This window comes from Daktulosphaira vitifoliae, unplaced genomic scaffold (genome assembly GCF_025091365.1).
Source record: "Daktulosphaira vitifoliae isolate Bord-2020 unplaced genomic scaffold, ASM2509136v1 Scaffold_3, whole genome shotgun sequence".
Classification (NCBI taxonomy): Eukaryota; Metazoa; Arthropoda; class Insecta; order Hemiptera; family Phylloxeridae; genus Daktulosphaira; species Daktulosphaira vitifoliae.
In genome coordinates, this window is record NW_026099574.1 from 1,687,117 (window position 1) to 1,713,485 (window position 26,369).

Sequence of the window (26,369 nt, forward strand, 5' to 3'; positions counted from 1 at the left end):
ACATCATGAGCACGCCACTTAATGAAATACAATTTCGTATACCAAACATTTATTAGTCCGAAATTTATTCAGGATAAATCGACAATTAAATTCAAAAATAAAAACAAAAATAATTTAGATTTCGAGTTTTGACCTTTAAGTTGTAGTTCATTATTCAACATGAAATGTTTATAAATCAAATTCAATATAGCTAAATTATTTTCCAAAAGAAGATGTTTTTGAAATTAATTTTTACATTGGAGATAACGTAGAAATTCCTATTATACTGGAAAAATTCATTTTTTGAATTGCTGCAGTTTTTAACTGGAGCGCCGAAATAACTGTAAGTAGTATATATTTGGTTTGTAGGGTTGATTCAAACCTGCTAATGAAAAAAGCGATTCTTAAATTCAAATTTTAACTAAGATTTTCCAAAGTACACTAAAACGACCCTAATTTCAAATACTAATTGTTGACCACGAGATGGCAGTAGCATAGTGAGTCAACTACAATATATATATATATAGGTATGTCTATTTAAATATATGTATATATATATAAGAGCATACCCACACTGTAACACCTCACGAGGTAGACTGAACATATTTGAAACGACCGGTTTGATTCATTCGCAGCGTGTTCAGCTCAAACCCAACTAGTACTGAGCCCAGCAAACACGGGTTACATGTGTATAGCTTTTTAATCTTAGTAAATAATAACACAACCATCTTTTACTAACAGATTGCAGGATAACGTGATGATGAAATTTTTAAAGACGTTTTTTGTGATACTTAGTTTTAACTGTCTAGAATTTACTGTGGTGAGTACTATTGTTATTGTATCATTTATCACAAATGAATACATTTATTTCAAGATAGGATTGTTCAAACTTTAACTCGAAGAACTACAATTAAAATTTTTTAGAATTAATTTTTTCTAAAAGAAAAATTAATTTTCATCCTCGCATAACAATTCAATACTTATTGCTCTATACAAATATTAATTTAAAAAATCCAAGTATAATAAATGTTATTCGACAAAAAATATGTTAAATCCAAAAATTGATTTTGACCAAATACACAGTTATCATAATGTTACTTATTGATATTTAATAGTTATGATAATTTTTTTAAGTGCATTATAAAAATAATTTCTTACCTTTGTTTTATTCTAGAAAGTTAAATATATATAACAATTTAAAATATTAATTTTAGACTAATTTTAAATTTTAGTTTTAAATATATATAGTCCTAAATTTCATTATACAAATAANATTTTAAATTTTAGTTTTAAATATATATAGTCCTAAATTTCATTATACAAATAATTATATAACGAAATATTAATTATATATTCATTTCCGATTTTATCTTCTATAGTAGCTTTGTTTGTTCAAAATTTTTTTCATAAAAATACTTAATTACTTAATCTTATTAGACACAATAGATTCGATTCATAATATTTGTATTTTTATTTATAGTATTTGAAGTAGAAATAGTTCAACGTGATGAAATTCACTTATTCAGTTTAATTAACATATTATTTCAACCATTTTTGTTTAATCTATCAATTTAATTATAGTGTCTATCGATAAATACAAATTTAATCTAGCTACTTGAATTATTTTTCCTATATTACAGCGTAAATCTGAATTTTGAATTAATTAAATCTTATCAATTAAATAGCCATAGTTCACGGATAATAATAAGATTTTAGTGTGGTACGTCAATATAAGAGGATTAATTAATTGCCAAGTAATAAATAAATCAATTGAAATGTTAAACATAGAGAAACTTAATATTTTAATTTTATTTTAAATATTTTTAATATTAATATGAAATAGTTATTTTTATTTATTTAATTTTTATTGTTTACACACCCTTAGTGGTAATTTTTTGTATGCTATTTGAGATTTTAAAATAACTTTTGTATTAAAACTTATTTGCTGAGTTTCTGTTATAGTAGTAATCCTAAAAATTGCCGAGTATGCTTCATTTTTCATTTGCATTTCATTACTTTAGTCAGTTCTGTAATATTAACGATCAGTCCAAAAATCCATTGGTCATTTAAAAATTATGACTAAAATAAAGTATTATAATTTGAGTTTTTTTGTTAAAATTGTATTATTTAGAACAAATATGGCTTAAATGAATGTATGCCGTTTTAATACAATTGAATAATTATCGTTAATATCTATTCTAATACTCGATTGAATTCATGAAGACGTTAGCATAAATTTTTTATGGATCAGATAAATAGTTTACCATCAATTTTTCGACGTTATGTTACCATAAGTGTTTAATGTTTTTTATTTTGTTTCATATTTATATACTTGATCGATTCTATGTATTATTACATTATTACATTATTATTAAATATGAGTAAATATAAGATAATATCGTACTGTTGTGAGTGTAGTAAATTGTTTATAAATGTTGTCTTTTGGTAAAAATGCACAACTCTTGTACAATACAGTTTATGTCGTATCTATAAAATTGAATGCGTAATACTAAATAATATTGTTTATCAATAACAGTAAAATGATAAATTCATTCCATGCATTGGTATGATTATTTTAAGTTACTACAATAGAGTATTTATAATGCGATATGTATTGCCGCTATTGCTGTTGTAATGAGTTCTTCTGATGTTAGTCAGTTTGATGTCAGTTTAATAAATACAATTTTCCTTGTTTCCTTTGTTAAATTTATAAATACTATTAATTAAATATTAAATCATTCTTGGACATTTACGGGGTATTACAATAAATCATATATTATGACAATGTATATTATTCAACAGTTTTTATTAATTTATATTAAAATTTAATAATTTTGTTGAATTTTAATTTTAAAGAGATTATAATTATTATTTTATTAATTTTGAATACACATTACAAGAAATTAAACATTATTTGTTTTTGATACTTTTGGTAACATAAATTATATCACATAAAATATTAAGTAGAAGTGTGGCGCTTTGTTTTAGCTTCGATGCGAAGCTGAGAATGTGTTAATTTTACTATGATGTGATTTTTTTTTGTGTCTGTTACCATTTTTTCTCAGCTCTTATCGAACCGATTTCTTTCAACGATACGTCAAAAGATCACAAATCGTATCTAGTCGAAGACATTACCCTCAAAAATTGAAAAAATGTTCCTCGTTCCACATAAATGAGGGAAATCTCCAAAAAAAATTACAAATTTAAAAATTGCTAATTTTCGAAATCTTTTTACTTTAAAGTATGATAACTTTTACACAAAGAATTAACTATTTCAACTTAACTTTTGAAAGTGTTCCGGAAAGTCTGACACTTTTATATATATCTTAAATTAAAGCTAATGTAAAGTACTTTATTATGGAAAAAAAAAAATCGGACTTTAGTTTGTTTTCATGATGAAAACTTACATCATAGTTGATAAATAAATGAGATTTTCTATGAGCAAATGGCAGTCGAAGTAGAACAAAAAATAGGAGTTTATTTTACTTTTGGAATAATCCACCAATTTAACACTATCTACAGATTTGCATCGAAGCTTTTCTTATGATTGTGATTTTAATAGCTGTCAGATATCATTATACTTGACGATATTATACAATTTGTGATTAATTGGTGTTAATTTTCTAAATCTAAATCTAATAGAGTTAGAGATACCACTTAACCTAATTAGAAGCACATTTCACAACAAAAAAATTTAATAATTAAAAACACGATTTAGATGAGTTATTCAAATATTTTCTCACGCGTATTCTCTCTCCTCGTCAAAATTCTTATGAACGACTAAATCTAATTTTATTTACTTAAAAAAAGCCTTGTCTGCATCATAAGTTTTTGTCTTATATAATCGTGAAGTATGAAAAGTATGGAAACATATCATATTGAGTTAAATAAAATTTTCAAACCGAGTTTACAAGGTGGTATAGTCTTCACGAATTTTAATAACAAGAATGGATCGTTTAAAATTAGTATTTGGTCAAAATTAACTAAATTAATTTAATCTACGTTAAACAACTTAAGGACTATATATTTAACTTTTATAACTTCTTTCTATAAGTACAACTTATTAACGTTTTATTTAAATGTAATATTAAAAAAATAAAAATAAAAATTGAGGAATAAAGGTGCTAATTGAATCAAACTTTTAACGAATAAAAATTAATGTTTGATTCCCTAAAAATATTCGTATTCAGTGATTGATTTAGGGGGGGGGGTTGTACTACAGACATCGATATTTGTACATTATTTATTATGTAAGTAAAACTGTGATACGTATTCCAAATAAATTTTATTGTTTAGCACCCTCCCTAGAAAAATATTAAATATCCACCACTGTTCGTATATAATAATCTAAATAACTTACACATAAGTAGGTGCATGTTTTCACTAGATTGTGCTTATGTTGGGAAAAGTCCAAATACTTTAAAAACTTTAATTATTTTCTCGATTGATAGAAAATTGGAAATAGCATATGCTTAAGCGTACACCTAGATCTCAAAAATACTTGATATTGTTTTTGATAAAGTATTTAAATTAATTATTAATCATTTTAATAAAATTATATTGATAAATATCGCACATCTTAAATAACAGTTGTAAGTGAATATGTTTTGAATTCATTTTAATATATAACTTTTCAGTAGAAAATATTACAAATTAACTTATTTTGAAAAATTCAGCTATGCCGTGATATCAAGGAAGCTAATAGAGTTTATAGTCCCCTCGACTTTTGGCAAATTAAGAGTTATATCTTTAATAATTATTATCTATTAAAAAAATTTAGGCGCAAGAACCAAAGTGTATTTGGTTTGAAGAATGTGGAAAGATCAAAGGTTTACCTGTAAATTGTTATAACAATAATACAGCAAAACCATTAACGGATAAAAATTCATTGGATGTCCTTCAAAAATGGTGCCCAGATTTTGTGGAACATTATACAGACAGTAAGTATTTTTCATTTTTAGTTAATAATAATTTAGTTATGTGCCTGCATATATTTTGAACTTTGCGAAGATTTAATTTAACAATATTGGATGTATATTTAGTTATAGATCTTGCATGTTCTGAGATAGTAAATAAAACAAAGAATTTACTTCTAATTTTTTAATTTAAAAATTTCCGACTACAGTATCTCACACAAAAGCAGGGCCGAATTTAAGAATTATGCCGCCCGGGTACTTGTTTCTACCGCCCCAAATGACCTTTTTATTTTGTTCACCATAAAAATTGTTCACTATTTTTTGCGCAATGCAATTTTTTTATTATTTGAATGAACAAAAAAAAGGTCTTATTTTATAATACATATTGCTTCATATTTTAGTGCTGCCCTTGAACATTTACTACCCGGTGTAATTGCACTCAGTACCGCCTTAAATACACAAAAGCATAACTAAATATAAATATATATAAGGAGTGGAACAGATCAAACTGACAACTCATATAACTTATGATTTACATTAAATTTTATACTTTTTAGTTTTTTAATCAATTTTTACAATATAGAACTATATTTAAAATATGTTTTATGTTATTTTTCGCAATTACAAAAAAATGTTTTAAAAATTAATTGTTAGTCCATATTATGTTAAGTACGGAAAAACATTTGATACCATTGGAAAATTGTAAAAAAAAAATCAAAATTTAACAAATTTCAAAATGCTGTATAAACGTAACTATTGAATTAAAATAAGAGGTTTTGCTATCAAAATTTTTCTTTAAAACTTATCTATTAAATGGTTATATTCAAATCTTAAAAAAAATTAATTTTTTAAATATTTTTTATAATTGCGAAAAATAACATAAAAAATATTATAAATATAGTTCTATATTGTAAAAATTGATTAACATTTTTAATCAATTTTATATTTTTTTAATTTAAATAATATATATAAAATGTAATGTAGATCATACGTCATATGAGTTGTCAGTTAGATCTGTTACATTCTGTATGTAAGTAAAAACAATATCCTCTCAATTTTGTTTCAAAGCCTATCATAATTCAACAGTACAAATTAGATTTTATAAAGGCGAGTGTCTAAACACAAAAATTGTTTTTAGAAATGGTGTATTCAATGATTGTTTACAAATAATTTATCATTTTTAATTTTTAAGACCGTTAATAAAGTCAAAATAAAATAAATATGATTACTGACATATATAATAGCAATTATGAAGGTATTTTTTTTATTTGGCTTATCCTTGGTTATCTGTTAATTTATTATTTTTTAATTGAACGATGCTCATCTACTAGTTATGTTACTTTAAAACAAAATTTATCTTAGTGCAAAAATTCATTTTTCTTTACACCATAGCTAGGATAGCTTTTATTCTTAATCTGCTTATGGTATTACATTGTATAATTTTTGAGTCAATCTGTCAAAGGTAGTAGAAATACACTAGTAGAAATTTTCTTTCTTTAGTTTATATCAATACCATTCTAGTTTTTTAAGTGTTATAATTTAAATAAATTTATTGAATTGTTTAAATACATGCAGTTATAATATCTATAATAAACAGAAAATTATAAGTTAATTCTAGTTTTTCTAAGTAATTTATTTTAATTATTATTCTAAATTTTAATGTATGAAAATTTATAGGTTATTTTATGATACGTTAAACTTCAAAGACATCATTAAGTTTTTAATGAATGCCTGTGTGAAATAGTAATACAATAATTGTTTTAATTAGGGAATTTTATAAATGTTCATTAAATTTTCCTTTGCTAATATTATGTATTTATACACTGAATGATTATTTTTGAATAAGTATTTTAATAAGTCCCATACGGTTTATAAGACCTTATAAAATAATTGCATTATATTGATTTATTTTTTTATTGTATAACAATTCTATTAAATGCTTTTTTTGAAGGTTAAACAGAGTTATTGTTAATCACAATGTAAAAGATGAATATTTTTTTACTATATGTATATAAAATAATACTACAAAAAACAAAAAAATAACTATCACAGTAACATTGATTATCTGGAATTATATAATATAAATAATGAAACATAAGTGAACTTCATTCTAATATACAATTATTAACTATAAATATTAAAATTATATTATCTTATTTTTTATAATTATTACTAGTGTACACAAATAAAATTTTCTTGTTAATTAAACTTTATTACTATCTAACTAATTAATGAATTAAAATATAAAATTAAAAAAATATTAATTTTAATTAAGACCTAAGTTACAACTTAAAACTTACGTTTTTGCATATTATTATATCATTGTTATTTCAAACAATAGAAAAATTACTCTCAGGATACTAATTTACACATTCGTGCGATAAAAATTAGACGTCATGTAGTATTACAGATTGCTTTTCAATTTGCTAGGTAAACTAAAAACATTCCTCTGTCTAATATTACATTGAAATACGTCGAAATGAACATATTTTGTAGTTATATTTTCGTATAAGAAAAAGTACTCATTCTGCGTATGAAAAATGTTTACCTACTGCATTATAAAGATAAATTTTCTAATTTTCTAAAGCGCAAGTGTTGGTACTATAAAAATCAGTGACATATCCTGGACTTTTCAAAAAAGGATTAATGCCGAAATCAAATGACAAAAATTACTGTGTTCCAATTTTTGGAGTGATATAAATCAATTTTCATTATCTCGATTGATTGTATTTTCTTTTTGTTTTTATCTAATATCATTCAAATTTTTGTGTATTGACGAAGAGATTCTTTTAATTGTACGAATTTAATACATACAAATTGATTTAACGAAAAATAGGTGACATAATTTTACTTAAATGTATTTACATAATGCATTTCTTGATCATCTATCATGCGGTTCATATTTATTAAAAATCATTAGTTCTGTGTAATGTTTTGTGTAACTTTAATTAAAACCAGTTTCCCTTTTAAATAAATTGTGTCATAATAACTAGACTTAAATATTTTTGTCTTTCACTGACCGATGCGCGTTTCATAAAAATTATGTTATAACTATTCCTACTACTAAAGAATTCCAGATTTTTATAATAAGATTTATGATTGTATAAAATATAACTTTTTAAGGTGTGAATAAGAATCTATACAATGATTTGTTTCATTACCTCTTATTATAAACTGTGTAATTTTTTGATCGTGTTTTAAAACAAATTCATTTTTCACAACGTAAAATTGAAATAGACGAAATTTCATTAAACTAGGATTCAAGATTTCGGGAATGAATAATTACATTAATTAAATTTAAAAAAATGAGTAATATGCATAAAATTACATTTAAAGGAAAGTTAAAATATGTAATGTTAAAATTTATTGTAACACCGTGTATAAGAAATCATATTAAATTTCATCACAAATTAAAAACTACATAAAACAACATTTTTACATAATCAGAGATAATTATAAATAATTACGTATAGACAATACATATGATATTTAAACACTACATTAGATGTCGCTGAAATCATTAAAAAAAATTGATAGCCACTTTAGAAAACTAATTTGTGTATAATGTATAATGAAATTTTTCAATGGTTAAAAAAGGTACTAGAATTTTATTATGATAATTAATCATAATATCATAAAAAAAAATTTAGACAATTTTTTCCTGAAAATGTCTTTTTTCACTAAGGTTATTTTAAGATATTTTTTTTTAATTTCTAAAATTAAAGTTTTTTTTTTTTAATTTTGAATAACAATAGGTTTATTTATATTAAAATTTGGTTCTTTTTACGTGTAGATCATTTAAATCGAAACAGAGGTTGATACGAATTTTCATACATATATTATACAGCTTAACATCGAAGCTAAAATTAACTAGAAATTTAAATTTTAAACAACTCAGGATTTATTATTTAACAGGATTATTAACTGTTCTAATTATAGTAGTTTTAATACTCAATGGAAAATCTATTAATTTTTACGATAGTTTATAAAAAAAAATTAATTTTTTATTTATATCACATACAAGTATTGACATAAATAGAAAATTTAAGAGAATCTTGAAAATGTCATTTATTAGTTTGATATATAAACTCATACAGAGTGATCCGTTTATTATAACCTATTTAATTACTTTCAAATATAATATTGAAAAAAATGTTTGATTTTTTTTAGTTATAACAAATTTTTTATTTTGTCAATTTTTAATTATTTTTAACATCATCCCTTATAATTTATAGGAGTGTTAGTCTTTTTTTTAGTTATAATATACATATTTAACTAATTAATAAAATAGGGAATGATCTAATTAAGAAAATAATTGTTCGATAACAACTTTTGGACCAGTATGACTATATTAGTTTGTTCTTGGACACACTTTTCTTCCTGTCTACGTATAAAAATGTTAATAACTTGTAAAGTTGTTCTTATTATGAAAATGGTAGTTCAATAACAACTTTTGCAAGACATTAAAATTTTTATATGTGTACAGGAAGAAGAGAGTGGCTAAAAACAAACTAATATAATCATACTGGTCCAAAAGTTGTTATCAACCAATTATTGTTTTAATTAGATCATTTCCTATTTCATTAACTAGTTATATATGTATGTTATTATTAAAAATAACCCTATACATTTTAAGGGATAATGCTAAAATTAATTAATAACCGACTATTTCTAAAATTCAGAAATGTATGTACTAAAAAAAAAAAATCGTATTTTTCAATATTGTACTTATTTGATGAATGTTCCATGATAAATTCCAGAATTTTTCAATTATTGTGTAGTTCAGTAACTGTTTTTCTGGAATTTATTACTATTTTGTTCAAATGTAAGATCAATTCATCCATACTTATAAGTTTGATACACGTTTGCCATAAAGAATAAAAAATACACAAATATTTTCTATAACTTCTCCGTAAAATTATAATATTAAATTTTTGAATATCAATGTAATACTAAATTTTTAAATAATTTATAGCAATTTTTAGCTTTATGTTTACTTAAAATGCACAAAGTCTATATTTTTTAAGTCCTTATAAAATTATCTAATTGTTTCATAATTGTAAGCTAAATCAAAAAAAAATATACTCAAAAGTACACTCTTTGTTTGAAAAAAGTTACTCTAACTCAATTTTAATCGAAAAAATCGACTAAACTTGATAAAATGGTCACAAATATAGCACAACTTTCATTGAGCATCTTGAAATAATTTAAGGAAAGTTAAAAAATTGTTATAGCAATTATCTTAAAAACTAGTTTTGTTAGAATAAATGTAAAGCTAAATTTAAAATTAGCGTCGAAATATAGAATATTTATAAAAGTTATAGACAATAAAATGGCTGTTTTCTGTGTAATTATTATTTATCTAGAAATCAATTAATTAGAATAACAGTTGTTTTAAAACGGAGCATTAAATAAAAAGTACATTTTCTGTATTTATTATTTAGTACAAAAATTATCATGGAATAATTCTGTAAAAATAAACTATAATGAAACACAGATAAACTTCTATAATTTTTATTCATATATGCTAAAGACTTTTAGTCTTAATGGCGATTTTTATCATTTTCTAGGGAGGGTCTTTAAAAATAATTTATATTTAAAGTACAAATTAAATATCAGATTAACCTGCGTGTATAATATAATCGAATCCAGATTCTTTAGATCGCTAAGTTGACTAATATTTACATTTTTATTTGTATGTATTTGATGTTATTGATTTTGTTGCCATTGTGACTTATAACCATAACGGTACTTCACTAAAGAATTCAAGGACGTATCTTCAACTCTCAACTTATGATTATAATACAACTTGTCAAAGATATTGTCATTATTTATTTAATGATAAATTATATTTACTGCTAACTGGATTTTTCATTTAAATATGTTAAAGGTGTATTTTTTATAAATTTCCATTTCTTTATGACTATAATTTTTCCAAATTACTTAATAAATATTTGATTACAAAATTTTATATTCATGCACCTCTTTGATATCAAGAGATACTCTTATAGTATAAATTTACTATTAGGTATTTATTATTAGGAATTGAATTTTAATGTTTTTGCATATCGATATTGAATGTATCCAGTCTTATGGGAATAATTAATGCAGGGTGCAACGTTTATAAGGAGCCAATGAAAAACTTCTTTTTTTTTTATATATATATAATGTTGATATTAATTTTATTTATCATCGAATATTTTACTATTTGTCAATTGTATAATAATTAGTCATAGAACTTTTTTTATAATTTTCTACTGAAATCATTTTTTTATACGATTTATGTATATATTTTAGATTAGGCAGTAAAATTATATAATCAAGTAAGAAGTAAGTACCTCTGTTTAATCCCATTTATACAAAATAAATAAATAAATAACAAATAAGATTTCAGTTTATTTATAAATAATTTCAGTAAGATTTTGTACAGCTTTAAATGTTAATCTGTTAAGTATAATAAAAAAAAGGAACTACCTTTTCTAAAAAGAAGAAAAATTTTTTACCTAATAATAGCTTATGATAAATTATAATTTCAATTTTATTACTGAAAAAATAATTATCTAAAAAAAGTTAGAATAATCAAATTAACAAAGTTAATTTTGTTTTGATAAATCCATACTTAAAATGTTGATACACGTTTGTCATAAAAGTAACGAAGTATTCAATTACTTTAACACTTTTTATAATTTCCCTTTAAAAATTACAATATTGAATTATTAAATATCAATTAAATACTAAATTTAATTAAAATAAAAAGTATTTATTTATTATACTTATAAATCATAAAACTTGTAATTAGGATATAATTAAAGAAATTTTATTGCAATTTTGTTACGCTAATGGCAAATGAACAATTATAAAAGAAATACGTTTTTTTTTAATTTATAATTATTATTTTTTAAATTTTAATACATACTCTATGTGCATTATTCACTATATGAAGGTTACTCATTTTTAATCTTGTGAAGTTACAAGATAATGCATATTAACTACTCTGTAATATACTTATTACACCAATCGTGAAGTTAAATATTGTTAAAAATGATAACTTCTCTTCAAATATTCTATGTGAGGTCGCGAATAGTTATTACTTTGTAATAACAAAGTTTCACATAGAACTCAACAGGGTTAATATTAAAAGTTATTTAGAAACTTAGTTTAAGATATTATGATTAAGTTAATTTCAATATGTCTAAGGAACATTAGCAATAATAATTTATAATCAATTTTGTTAAGTATTGTACAATTTTAGGTTATTGCTAGTTTCAGCTTACTATTATCCAGGGCTGGATTTATGATGGCTAACTAGGCTATAGACTAGGGGCGCTGCGGCCGGCAAAACTCTTAATTTTTTTTTAGATATAATTTCTTTCTGCGAATTTAATTATCCATCTATAGAATTGATGTAGTTATTTTGGTAAATTAGTTGCTCGCTGTTGTAAAATTATAAAAATAGCACGGAATATATTCTACAATATATATATATATATATAATGTGATTGGGCAGGGTAGCTACGGCACGACGGTATACATTATCTAAAATAATAATCGTCGACGGCGGTCGTATGAATTGTGTCGAGCAACCAAATCAAGGAAACGCTAAACGTATTATTAATTAAAATTAATGTTTCTTATTTTTTATAACGGTGCACATTTTATATTTAATATTTCATTATTTTATAAGATTTTTAAGTGCTAAGTTTATATATTACTTAACTGACAATTTTATAATAAAATCAAATAAATTTAACTTAGGAGACAATACATTGAAAACCTGTTGTGCAGTCGACCAACTTAAGACATTTGATACTAATATTGTTCAGGTAGCAAACTTTTTGAATCGTTGTCCATCATGCATGAAAACATTTGGACGGTTCCTATGTGAGATGATTTGTTCTCCTATGCAGAGTAGTTTTATAAATGTCACCGAAACTACAATTTCAGGTTAGTTTTGTCTGGTTTTATTTTACTTTGCATATAACAAAAATTACTATTTTTTATCATTATTTCTCAATATTTATTTCAAATAAATTATTATTATTAAAAACATTACAATAAAACAAAAACGTAAATAAAAATAAGTATTAAATTTACAAGAATAGTTTGAAAAAAGAGGATCTGTTACTATCTAAAGCAAAGTACTTAAAGTAAACACCATTAAAAAGGGATTCGTTATTGTGTAGGGTATAAGTGCATATTAAAAAATACTTGGTAGGGTTTAATCCTTCCAATTTCAAAATTAGTTCCTCTAAAATCTTTAAAAAATTATTTATACGATATTATAAAAAAAACGGTAGCACAGTGGGGTCATGGCATAGTTGGGACAAAAATAAATGATATCTAACAGTGATTAAAATCACTATCATGTCTGTATATAGTATTTAATTTTAAAACATTGGTGGTTTATTGCAAAAGCAAGGAGGGTTATATCTTTAACTAGACACTAGTTGTGATCATTTAATATATTGTTCAAAAAAGTGAAAGCTGAAAAAAATTAATGACACACACAAAAAAAAAATTATATAATAAAATATTTTAATATGAATAAGAAATTTTTTTTTTACAAAGGGAGACTACAGTGGTAGTGTCCTTGATATTCATTGAAGTTATACAATCTAAATTAGATAAAAATCTAACGAACTTATTTATATTACTTATTTTTACCTCAAAAAGATTTAAAAAAAAGTTATTTTGACGGTTAGAATCTGTTCGAACTTCGTACCTCTCGCGTAGAAGACTATAATTAATACGACGTAGCCACCGTACATTACATAAATTGGTAGCTAACATAACAATATTAATTAGTTCAAAATTTTAAAACATCATTTTCTGTACTTTGAGGAGCAAAATAATTAATGTAAGTTAGTTCAGGTAAATTAAAAAAAATTGATGGACTGATTAATATGGCCCACTCTTTAATTTTAAAGTATTTTAAAATTAAAAAAAAAAATAGCATATTTTTGAATATGATAACCATTTACACTATATCTCGAAATTTTTTATAATATAGTAAATTATATTATATAAGCTATAATTTAAGATTAAATATAAGTGTCAATATTTTCAGAAAATTTTCAAAAATTAAGTTGAAAAAGTTATTTTTTTGTGCAGAAGTTGCTATTTTGAATCCTCCCTTATGGGCAGATAAAATGTCAGATTTTCAAAATATTTATAGCAAATGAAAGAGAAATATATATAGTTTCTATATAAAAAAAAATTATTTTGGTTCGTTTATTTTTCAATAAGTTATAGCAATTTTTAGAAAAAAAAGTTTAAAAAATGTCGAAATATACCGATTTTAAAAATCGTAATTTTTTGGGGCATTTTCACTATTTACGGGGAACGAGGGTAAAATATTCAATTTTGATGGTAATGTCTTTAACTAGATACAATTTGTGATCTTTTGACGTATCATTGAGAAAAATCTGTCCTGTGAGAGCTAAGAAAAAGTAGTGGCAGACACAAAAAAATAAATAAATAAAACACATCATGGTAAAATTAATGCCTTCTCAGCTTCGCATCGAAACCAAAAAAAATATATACAGAGTATTAGGTAAGTAAGGAAACTAGTTTCTATTGTTCTAATTGTTTGCAACAATTGGCCTGTTTCCTTATTTACTGAATACGTTGTATAGTACATTTTATGTGTTATTAATAAAAACAGATTTAACATATATATTATATTTCAGAATCAGGTAAAGAGTGGGTAAGACGTATGGATTTTTTTATATCCGAAGAATACATGCAAGGGATCTATAGCTCGTGTAAAGCAGTCTCAAATCCAGCGACTGGAGAACGAGCTATGGATGTTATATGTGGCGGATCAGTAGGGTGCACTGCCAATAGGTTAGTTCAAATCAATTATTTGGAACGCCGTAAAGACATGAATCATAGATAACATTCTTGAATCAATTATTCTTGTAAAAGAAATTAACATTAGTTAATTAAAATCTTATATTATTTTATTTTTTATTTATCTCATTATAATTTTGAATTTTTTTATGATGAATGTATTTTTTTTAATTTTTCAGGTGGTTTAAATTTATGGGCGAGAATCCTTTCATAGCTTTTGTTATTAATTACGTTTCAGTTATACAGGATAACTTAAGGAATTTTAAACCACTAAAAGTTCCTGTTAAGCCATGCAATCAACCTTTTGATGTAAAAATTATATTTGATAAGTATATTTTCGATGCATCCCGATAATATTGCATTATATTTTACTTTTAGAATGCAACTGTTGCGTGTAGTTGTATGGATTGCGAAGAAAGTTGTCCGGTAGCTGATAAACTGCCGGTACCATCAGAACTTCCCACTTTGGGTGGATTTGATATTATAACATTATTATCAGCCGTGATATTTTGCATTTTATCAACATTATTTACAATGTATTCTTGCCTACTGCATTTCAAAAGTAATTTTTTGTTATTATTTTAAAGAATTATTAATAATGTGTAAAATTTATGTGATAATATTAGGTAAAAAAAAAAGTGAAGAACAGTATAAAGATACTAAATACTCATTTGTTGGTCAAATAAAAACTATTAAACGCGGGAATTTAGAAATTGTATTTTTTAAAATTGGAAAAAGTAATTAACTTAAGTTTCCTTAAAACTCAAGACTGTTAATTTTAATCGATTTTTTCAGACTGTGCTGAAAGACCCTGGATAGTATTTATGTTTGGTGTTTGTCTAATCACTATGTTTAGTCATGGTATACACTTTGTTCAAATTACTACGGATCCTGTTGACTTATGGTCTTCTTCACATAGTCAATGTCGTCAAGAGCGGGAATATTTTAATAAAAACTTTAAACCGTTCTTCCGGACCCAACAAGTTATAATGGTTCCTAGAGGAATCGACGATGTAATTTAACATTTAATATAATGTAACTCATTTATATATCAATGGTCAAACAAATACTGTTTAGGTGTATCAAAATTCATCCAATGGGTTGATAAAATTTGGACCAGTATTCAATCGTACATTCTTAGGGGCTGCAAAGAAACTACAAGACAAAATTGAATCTGTAAGTTTTTAGATTATGTAAATTTTTTTATTGTTAAATTTTTTTCTTAATAGCTAGGAAAACCTGATCATGGTTTAGAAAAAGTATGTTTTGCACCGTTAACTTCTGAGTTCACTGGGCCACCCAAATTATCTGATTGTGTTGTACAAAGTGTTTGGGGGTATTTCGGCAACAAAGAATACAAAATGGACCGTACATCTCGGAATCCAGACGGCTCTACAGCCACTTATTTAGATAAGTTTAGGCTGTGTTTTCAGTAAGTCTTTTAAGTTAAAAATACTATTTAAAATGTAATATATATTGCACATTTTAACAGAAATCCATACAATCCTCTTTGTTTGGCGCCTTATGGCGGTCCAGTTGATCCTTCAGCCACTCTTGGTGGATTTTCAAAGACAAATGAACCGATTTCTAAAAATTCTCCATTTGAAAAATCTACTGCTTTATTATTAACATTTGTGTTAAATAATAACAATGATAAATCATTATTAAAAGAAACGTTATTGTGGGAACAAAAGTAATTTCAAATTTCTCAGTTAATACCTCGTTTTTTTTTAATAAGTAATTATTTTTTTGTACAGATTTTTAGATTTCATGAAAAATTGGACTAAAGAATCTAAACCTACATATATGGATGTTGCCTATTTTTCAGAACGATCAGCTGAAGATGAGCTGAATCGAGAATCTCATTCAGATGTTTCGACGATAGCTATAAGTTATATAGTGATGTTTTTATACATAGTTATGGCTTTAGGTCGTTCTAAGATATTATTGAGTTTCTTTGGAGTCGTTTTAGTGATTGCATCAATTTTATGTTCAATTGGTTTCTATGGCTTAATCGGAGTGCCATTATCCCTGATTGTACTTGAAGTAATTAAATTAAAAATATTACCATCAAAAATATGAGTATTATCAAATATATTAATTGGTATGATAATTTTTTAGGTTATTCCGTTTATAGTTCTTGCTGTAGGGGTCGACAATATTTTTTTATTGATCCGTGCTTATCAACAAGTAAAAATGAAAGTAGATGAGACTGTCCCTAATTACATTGGTAGAGTTTTGAGTAAGGTTGGTCCATCAATTTTTATTACTACGGCATCAGAGTCGATATGTTTCTTTATCGGTGGTTTATCAGAGATGCCAGTAGTGAAAGCGTTTGCATTACACGCTGCTATGGCGTTAGTCATGAATTTTGTTCTTCAGATCACTTTTTTTGTTGGCCTTTTAGCTATAGACGCCCGAAAAGTGAGTAAATATTTACAATTTGGAATCTCCGTTCGTCATGTTTTATTTTATCAAACATAATGCTTTTAGAAGTTGAAAAAACAGAAATCGGATGAAAAAAATTTTGTTCAAGATGTATTTAAAAAAATGTACAGCCCATTTTTAATGAATAGTTATGTTCGGCCGTTTATTATACTATTATTTACTGCTTGGTTTTGTACAAGCATTGCAGTTATTCCGAAAATTGATGTAGGTTTAGATGTAGAAATTACTATGACTGAAGATTCTTATGTTTTAAAATTTTTCAAGGTATAAATTCAATAAAATATATATCATATAAATAATTAATTTGTTTATTTTTAATGTTTGTATATAACAGTACATGAAACAATATTTGTCGACTGGACCACCAGTTTACTTTGTTGTTACTGATGGGCTTAATTTAACTGATAAAAATGATCAAAACCTTCTTTGTGGGGGTATAAATTGTAACCCGTATTCTATACCAAACCAAATTTACAAAGCATCAAAATCGTCTGAAATGTAAAATTTTTATTTATTTCAATTTTCGTTAATATATTTGTCTTTAACTTAAAATTAATATTTTTTTTTCAGAACATATATAAATAGACCTTCGAATTCTTGGCTTGACGACTATTTTGATTGGTCAAGCATTTCAAGTTGTTGCAAATACTATGCGACCAACCAAAGTTTTTGTCCACATTGGAAACATGAATGTGAAAGTTGTATTATTAGCAAAAATGACCTAGGTCGACCAAGTAGCGAAAGTTTCATCAAGTATCTCCCTTATTTCCTCCAAGATAATCCTGATAAACATTGTTCAAAAGCTGGTCATGCGTCTTATAGTGATGTAAATGATACATTTTGTGTTCTTACAACTCAATTATAACTTGACATTTTTTAATTTAGGCGATAGTTATTCGCAACGATACTGTTGGTGCAAGTTATTTTATGACGTTTCACTCTGTATTGAGAACTTCTAAAGATTTCTTTGAATCATTACGTTCCGCCAGAATTATATCAGAAAACATGACAAATACAATTAGACAAATAAAACCAAACACCACAGCAAAAGTTTTTCCATATAGGTATTTCAAAAACCTTTTTTAATAAAAATAATAATCAAAATTTTATGTTGAATATTTTTTTAGTGTGTTTTACGTTTTCTATGAGCAGTATTTAACAATTTGGAGTGTATGCTTTAATAACTTAGTTTTTTCATTGTTAGTAGTTACATTGATTGTTTTGATTTTAACAAAATTTAATTTTAAGTCAGCAGTAATTCTTTTAATAGTAAATACTATGATAACGGTGGATATTTTGGCTGTTATGTATTTTTGGAATATTTCGCTAAATGCGGTTTCTCTAGTCAACTTAGTAATGGTAAATTTATAGTAAAAGTGTTTTATTTTCCATATTATACATTATTAATAATATGTAAAACTAAATTTATAGTCAATTGGAATAATGGTCGAATTTTGTGGTCATACAATTTTCCACTTTGCAAAGTCTGATATACTATGTCCAATCGAACGCGCAAAAAATACATGCACTTACGTTGGAAGCTCTGTACGTTTATTAAATTATTTTATTTAATAATAAAAGATATTTATGCTTATTTATAATATTCTTAGGTTTTCTCTGGTATTACGATGACTAAGTTTGCCGGCCTGACAATATTAGGTTTTGCTAACTCGCCAGTATTTACTATATTTTATTTTAGAATGTATATGAGTATTGTACTAATAGCTGCATTACATGGCTTAATGTTTTTACCAGTTTTATTAAGCTATCGAGGTCTGCTGAGTTTTTACTTTTTTTTCATAGATACACATTTTTCTTAACAACTTTTTCGTTATTTGCAGGCATTCCTATAAAAAATATTGATATTGATACAAATTTTAATTGGCCCGATATTAATAAAGTTACTTTAAATCAAGATAACTCACAACTTGAAGTTACTAAGTGAACAGAAGATGAAGTTATTGAACTTATAAATTGTACAACCTTGGTGGAATAAAATCTTAACTCGGATCTCATGAATAAAAAGTTTTGTTTGTTTTAAGTAAGAGTTTATTCGGTTACAGGTTGGACTGGGACGATCTTCAGTAAAATTAAATTATACTTATGTAAATTAGATATATTTTTTCAAATGTATAATTATTTTTTAATCTACTTAATTTATTGTATAAATAGCTATTTATTTAGTCAATTGAGGTGATGTTGTTTATAGTTATTTATATGTTATTCCATATTTTTATTTTAAGGTTTTTCTACTGCTGTTAATTTAAACATTTTTGTTATGAGGTATTATAGTATATTAAGTACGCCTATGGTTACGAATGATTATAAATTGACTATTAGATATTATTTCATAATTTTAAAGGTGCTATACTTTTAATGAATTCTACATGTAAATAAAATTTTTGAATAAAAGAAAAACATTTTAAACTTTGTTATTAAATTTGAAGCATTACTAAAGTATAACACATAACTGTTTTTCTTAAAATTTCTACGAAATAGATAATAAATTTTATTACTCCCTACCTAAAATAAATTTGTAAAATAACACTAATAGATTTTCTGAGTTTTGTGATTTCATACAAATTTGTACTTTTAGCTTCGATGCTTCATGTTTTTATTTGTGTCTGTTACCACTTTTTCTGAACCGATTTTTTTCAATGATACGTCAAAAGATCACAAATAGTATCTAGTCGAAGACATTACATTCAAAAATTGAATATAATAACCACGTTCCCCGTAAATAGAGAAAGTTTCCATAAAAATTACAAAATTTAAAAATTATTAATTTTTTCAATTTTTGTTTACTTAAAACTGCCATAACTTTATCAAAAATAACCAAATCAATAATTTTTTTTACTTACCTACAAGGGGTGATTCAAAATGACAACTTATTCAACTTAACTTTTGAAAGTGTTCCGGAAAGTGACACTTTTATATATATCTTAAATGTGTTCAATTTAAAAAAAATGGTGGATTATTCCAAAAGCAACATGATCTCTATTTCCTTATTTATATCCTGATTACAAGTTTTATGATTTATAAGTGTAATATATGAATAAATATTTACTATAGCATTTAAATATAATATGAAGTTGATTTCGATTTTTAAAGTTAAATTTTAGGTCTGGTAGAGGTTTTAAAATCGATTTCTTAATACTTTTTTTGTAGGATATTTGTAGAAATAATTGTAGTTGTAACCTTACAAATTCATGAAAAAATTCAATATTATCTAAACGTTTAAATATATCATTAAAAAAAAATGCATGACACATTTTAGTTCGAAATTTACATGCATGTGAGTATCTTATTAGTCAACTTTTATGTATAATATACACGTCGGAATGTTACTGGAACATGCTAAAAAGTTGTCAGGATGTATATAAGTAAAGAAAAGATGTACGAGAAACTTTTGTAGTCGGGTATTACTTTCATACATGTGGTAACCTACTGTCTGTTTTTATATGCTACCGCCACATCAGCTGTGGAATAGAATTCAGATGATGATGCTGTATTTGAAAAACTTAATCAAAGTGTCTTTTAAATCACTGAGGACGATGGTCACTACTTTCCAATAGTCTATTTGGCCCATGATGTTCAACTACACTGTGAAAGTAGTGAATATACAAGTGTCTCAGATATAACAACATTACAAAGGGCTAAAGATTTGAGATATTCTGTATAATTCATTGAATTTTATTACAATAGAATGTCTTAAAAACGTTATAATATCTTTATATTATAATTATTAACGTTATATAATTTTAAATTACCAATAAAAAACAAATGCATAGTAATGAATTTTTTTTATATAAATTTACATATTATGTATGTATATGTATATATATCTGTATCATGAGTATAATGTGACATCAGTGTAGTAAAATAACATATAAAAAATATTTTTATTTATTTTTCATATAAATTCCTCTGTCATTAACTCAACCCAACCCAACTTGCCTCTTAGATTCGTTTATTCATCAAATGCACATAATGTGAATGTAACATGAATTTGCCATTAAAATTAACTAATGTTCACACGTCGACACACAAGCAAAATGCTCATTCGAGGTATTATTATAAAATCCTCATTTTCTAAAAACATACACAAAGTTCTATGACATATATAAGAAAATGATGTATTACTATTTACTTTAATGCTAGTGAGACATCTAAAAGCACATTTTATTTTACCCGAGAGCTATTGATAAACATAATACTTTTTTGTCGTTTAATTATGTTGTGAACATTACAAAAGATATTTTACAATTTATTCAATTTTTTTTTATTTCAGTATTAATTATAAAAAAAATTAACATGCTGATTCGTATTGAGCCTTCACTATTGTCTCACTAAACCTCTTGCCCCTCCTCAATCCTTATAATAATACTGATACAAAATATGTTATCGAACAATTATTTCCATAGTTTGATCATTTTCTTTATATGAGCTAATTTAATATGTATATTATTGTTTAAAAAATAGAGTTCGTACCTTTATAAGAATATAGGGATGGAGCTAAAAAAAATTACTAATATATATTGATAATTAAAAAATACTAAAAACTAAAACTAAAAAAATTATAATTTTAGGAAAAATTTAATAGTCATCAATAAATCAATCACTTTGTATAATATACAATGATAAATATATCATTGTTTTTATTTATTATTTTATAATTTAATATTATTGACATTTACTTAAAAATTGTATTTTTCAGATGGTATAATTAGTTATACTATTCCAGTAGACGGTTCTTCTATTAACAACAGTGACGGAAGCGACTTATCTTATGACGGCGAAAACATTGATAGAAAACTGATCGGTGGACTTGGACGTTTAGTTGTTGGAATTTATGTTGTAGACAATTACAAGATGGACATTGGTTACGGCAAAGGTAAATTACACAAAACAAGTTTAGATCTAAACATGTTATTAATTATTAACTTATTATAAACTTATTGATATTCGAGTATCAATAACAGCTTTTAAACTCTAATTTTGTATTTCTTTATTACACTTAATAACTATTTCAAAGATTTACTTTCTATTTAATCGACAAAAAATGTGTTCAATTATTTAAAATATTTTATTAGTCTAAATTATAATTAAATACTCGACATGAGTTTGAAATTTCTAATTAGAGGAGCATTAATAAATACGGCATGGTGGCTATAATTTGGGTTAGGAATTGTAAATTCGGATGGTGAGGTCGTCTAAGGAAACGGCGGGTGTTTTATTCAATTATGATTATATTTGGACGTAAAACTTTCGGAGCCAGTTTATATGAAAATGTGACGTTTGCACTAGCTAATGATATGGACGTTTTAATAAGCTCCGATAAACTTACTGGACAGTATTCGTATATAAATAATAATTCAAGTTTCCTAATCCTCGNCTTTCGGAGCCAGTTTATATGAAAATGTGACGTTTGCACTAGCTAATGATATGGACGTTTTAATAAGCTCCGATAAACTTACTCGACAGTATTCGTATATAAATAATAATTCAAGTTTCCTAATCCTCGACAATAACAATAACAAATAAACGCATGTAACTTCAGAAAATGAAAACCATATACATATTTTACCAAGATAGGGTAAGCTTAAGGCAGAGGACAAACTGATAAACGGAGTTCATTATTATAGAACTCAGCAAGTGAACGCGCACATTATATCATACCGTGTGATGAATATTATGACTCTGAGTTCAGCATAAAATGAATCGGGTAAAAACTATACTAATGGAGGAATGGGTAATGGCCGCGAATTCTCCTTTCTTTTATACATCAGTTATTTAACTGTAACTCTTAAGACATGTTGTTCACATACAATTTCATTTCATTTTTATGATTATTACTTATGCGTTACACATTATTATTTGATCTAGTTGTTTTTATTTACTATTAAACGAGAAACCGTATTTAAAGTAATTAAAACTTATTTACAATCGTATTAGTCATTTTATTAAATTTTCATAATAATTAAACTGAATTTATTAAACAAACACAAACAATTATTAAATTTATCAGGAAAGATTAAATTTTTAAATAAATTTAAATTGTTTGAATAACGCATATTAAGCAAATAATTTGTGCTTATTATTAAAATACAGTTTCACAGTGAAATAGATAAATGTTCATTACATCTATTTATTTTGTTTAGATAGCTCCAACTTCTGTAACATGGAACATCAGTCCAATGGGTCAGTCCTATAAGTGTCGAGAAGCAGATATTGTACAAATCCCTAGATATTGTTTGTACGTAGTAAGTAAACTTGGTATGTCACATCAGGGTGAAGTCGCCATTTGTGAAACGATGAACATAAATATAACTGAAAACGGACGAGTGGTCGCTAAGACTTGTCCATTAACGTCAACAAGAGAAATTAAATTCTTGTGTAGCCTTACCGACCTCGACTTAGAGCGCGTATTTGGAGTATGTCGAAACGAATCAACACCGTAGCTCATTACTGAATATTATCCTGCTGAACTTGGCGATTTGGTTATCGTTTTAAGAACTCATTCAATATTAACGTAAGAACACAATTGACTATAAACTAACAATTACTAAAGCTGATTACATCTGATATAATCACAAGTTTATCAAACTAAAACAAATACTACTACAACTAATTAATTACGGCTATTGCACAAATTCTATATCATAATCTATTGAAACGATAATATGCGCTTTGGTTAGGCGCAATTTAGCTACACATAAGTAAACATACTTTTATTGAAAATAGTTAATCAAAATAAAAAAACTAACTAACCAATTTTTAAAATAACAACTAAAAGTTCGTTTAGTATTTTCTGGTATTTTAATTTATATTTTTAATAATAACGTTATCATTTAGCCGCAAGGTAAAATAGAATTAGTTTGTAAATAGATTTTTGTATAACCACTAAATGTATATATTTTGTGTAGGAACTGTCTAATTTCGAAAGGTTATTCAATTAAAGTAGCAAATAATAGCGGTGTGCAATCCAGTGTACAAGAAAGACTATAGTGAAATTGGTAACGCACCTCCCTATTCGATGGCTCCCGTGGGAAAGCATACTACTGGTGAGTTTTGTTTCTGATCAACGCCTTACCTTAGTCTAAGTATATTCAAACAATTTTTGTCGTTTTCTATAGGATCGATACACATGTCCCAGTTCTGTGTAGTTTTTTGCGGTGACAATGTGGGAGCTGCTGAGTAAGGCACGAGAAAAGCCATTTCACATCTCACCAACGAACAAGTAATACATAACGCCGAACAAATGTATTACGGAGGAGAGTTACAAGTAAGATGTAAAATAAAATAAAAATTATATAAAACAGAGAAATGTGAAATTATTGAAATTGTTTCATATTTCCTAAAATGTATTTTTAACCGTTTTATAAAATTTAACTAACTCAATCACTATTAATTTTTATTACTGAAACTTAAAAACTTATTATTTTTATAGTAAATTAATTTGTAGTTACATTGAATATTAACATAATTAAATTGATTAAAAATGTTATAAATTTACATAAAATAATTTGTCTTTGTCAACTATTGGTTCATCTTTGACGAATTTGTTTTTAAATTGATAATATAATTAATTAAAAAATGTTCAACTTTAAAATCTTAAATTCATTTTTTCTCTTATTTATTTTAGGTATTATTACCTAAACCAAACTTGTGCTCCGCGGAAATATACGAGCTCTTGTGCGAATGCTGGAAACGTGATCAAAACCACAGGCCCACGTTTAAGCAGCTCTATCATTTCTTGAAAAGGAGTCGCACAACGTATTCGTGTGAAATAGACAAACAACTACACAAAATTTCACTTGTTTAGTATTCAACATTTGTGTGATTTGTCTTGTTGATGTATATAAAAAAACGTGTAACAAATTCTCATTGTTAAATCTTGAATTTTTTCTTCATTTGCACTGTTCTTGAATAATAATAAACTTCATTTATACATAACTGCCTTCAAACTATCATCTCAAACACAACCATAGATTAACCGTTAAGTAAGAGCTTCATCTTTGACATTATTTTTGATATGTCTATTTTCATACAAATCACACTTTTTCTATTACCACTACCCATTGGAGGAATTCACTTTATAAATTTAATTTTAATCTTTTTTGAATAATTTCATATATTGTATTTTTATAATTATGTATTTTATAAAATATATATAATAATTTATTGAGTAGCATATGGTTAACATTTTTGTAATGATTGAATAGCACTACTATATTATGTACGTCTATTGATCGGAAATTAGCTAGACAATTAATGCGTAGGGTAATCGGAATCGGTATTTATTATTGTGTAGTAAATTAAAATACCTTTATTAGGTTTAATTTACTCTTATATGAATCGATCAAATATATATATATATATATATATATTAATAAAAATACAATGATAGGTATAAATTGTTAATAGGTATGATTAACAATTATGTGAAATCAACAAATTGTTGGGTGCAATAACTAATTATTTTTTAGAAAACCTTTTTTCTTTTTGTATTAATTTAGTAAATGTGATTAAATGAATTGTAAATATATGTTAAATTAAGAACCTAATTTATTGTATTGTTTCTTAATTGTAATCAATATGGCATTCAATTTTTAAGTTTAATAATATGTATATTCCATATACTTGACTATAATGTTATTGAAAATACGAAATAAAAAAAGTTAAGTACATAATTAGACGTTCAAACTAATTGACGTCATACTCTGTTTTGCGAAAAATATCAAGTATCTGTTTGAANATTTTGCAATTATCCATCAATTTTTTAAAATTAAACACTATCTACAGATTTGCATCGAAGCGTTTCTTATGATAGTGATTTTAATCACTGTCAGATTAAATCTATCTGGACCCAACTATGCAATGTCTCCACTATGCCGCGACCCCACTGTGCTACCGTTTTTCTTTTAAGAAATTGTAGTAATCTACAATTTCTAAAAATGCAAAAAAAATTTTAGTCTTACCACTCACTATTCTATTAATACTATATCATTATAAGTTTTTTAAATGGAAAAATATATGTTTAACCAATCTTTTAAATGATAAAATTATCTAAGTTGATATAATTTTAATGTATATGGAAGTGGTATACAGAGTGTTCAGTACGTAAGGAAACTTTTCAGTTGTTACAAAAAATGAGAACAATAGAAACCCGTT

At 25.1% G+C, this 26,369-nt stretch overlaps 2 protein-coding genes across 3 annotated transcripts; both read left to right on the plus strand.

The window, feature by feature from the left end:
* The first annotated feature begins 556 nt into the window (after positions 1-556).
* On the plus strand, positions 557-19,593 carry LOC126901651 (NPC intracellular cholesterol transporter 1). 2 transcript variants are annotated; one of them, XM_050678287.1, is made up of 21 exons: positions 557-799; positions 4,760-4,919; positions 12,651-12,839; positions 14,585-14,741; positions 14,927-15,056; positions 15,126-15,309; positions 15,374-15,484; positions 15,543-15,760; positions 15,825-15,923; positions 15,977-16,179; positions 16,240-16,440; positions 16,505-16,793; positions 16,869-17,171; positions 17,244-17,459; positions 17,530-17,693; positions 17,766-18,021; positions 18,081-18,259; positions 18,323-18,554; positions 18,627-18,740; positions 18,806-18,968; positions 19,037-19,593. In XM_050678287.1, the coding sequence occupies exons 1-21, from the start codon at positions 737-739 to the stop codon at positions 19,138-19,140; spliced, it is 3,735 nt and encodes a 1,244-aa protein (XP_050534244.1). In that variant the 5' UTR covers positions 557-736; the 3' UTR covers positions 19,141-19,593. The 2 variants fall into 2 exon arrangements, with proteins under 2 accessions (XP_050534244.1, XP_050534243.1); XM_050678286.1 differs by having other exon boundaries at positions 17,241-17,459; positions 19,037-19,592.
* A 1,657-nt stretch (positions 19,594-21,250) lies between these two features.
* On the plus strand, positions 21,251-25,151 carry LOC126900927 (tyrosine-protein kinase-like otk). Its single transcript, XM_050676963.1, is given in 9 exon segments — positions 21,251-21,263; positions 21,913-22,089; positions 23,361-23,652; positions 24,122-24,164; positions 24,166-24,221; positions 24,223-24,259; positions 24,332-24,413; positions 24,416-24,480; positions 24,841-25,151. Coding segments are annotated over 9 exon segments (945 nt in total). The 3' UTR covers positions 25,021-25,151.
* The last annotated feature ends 1,218 nt before the right edge of the window (positions 25,152-26,369 follow it).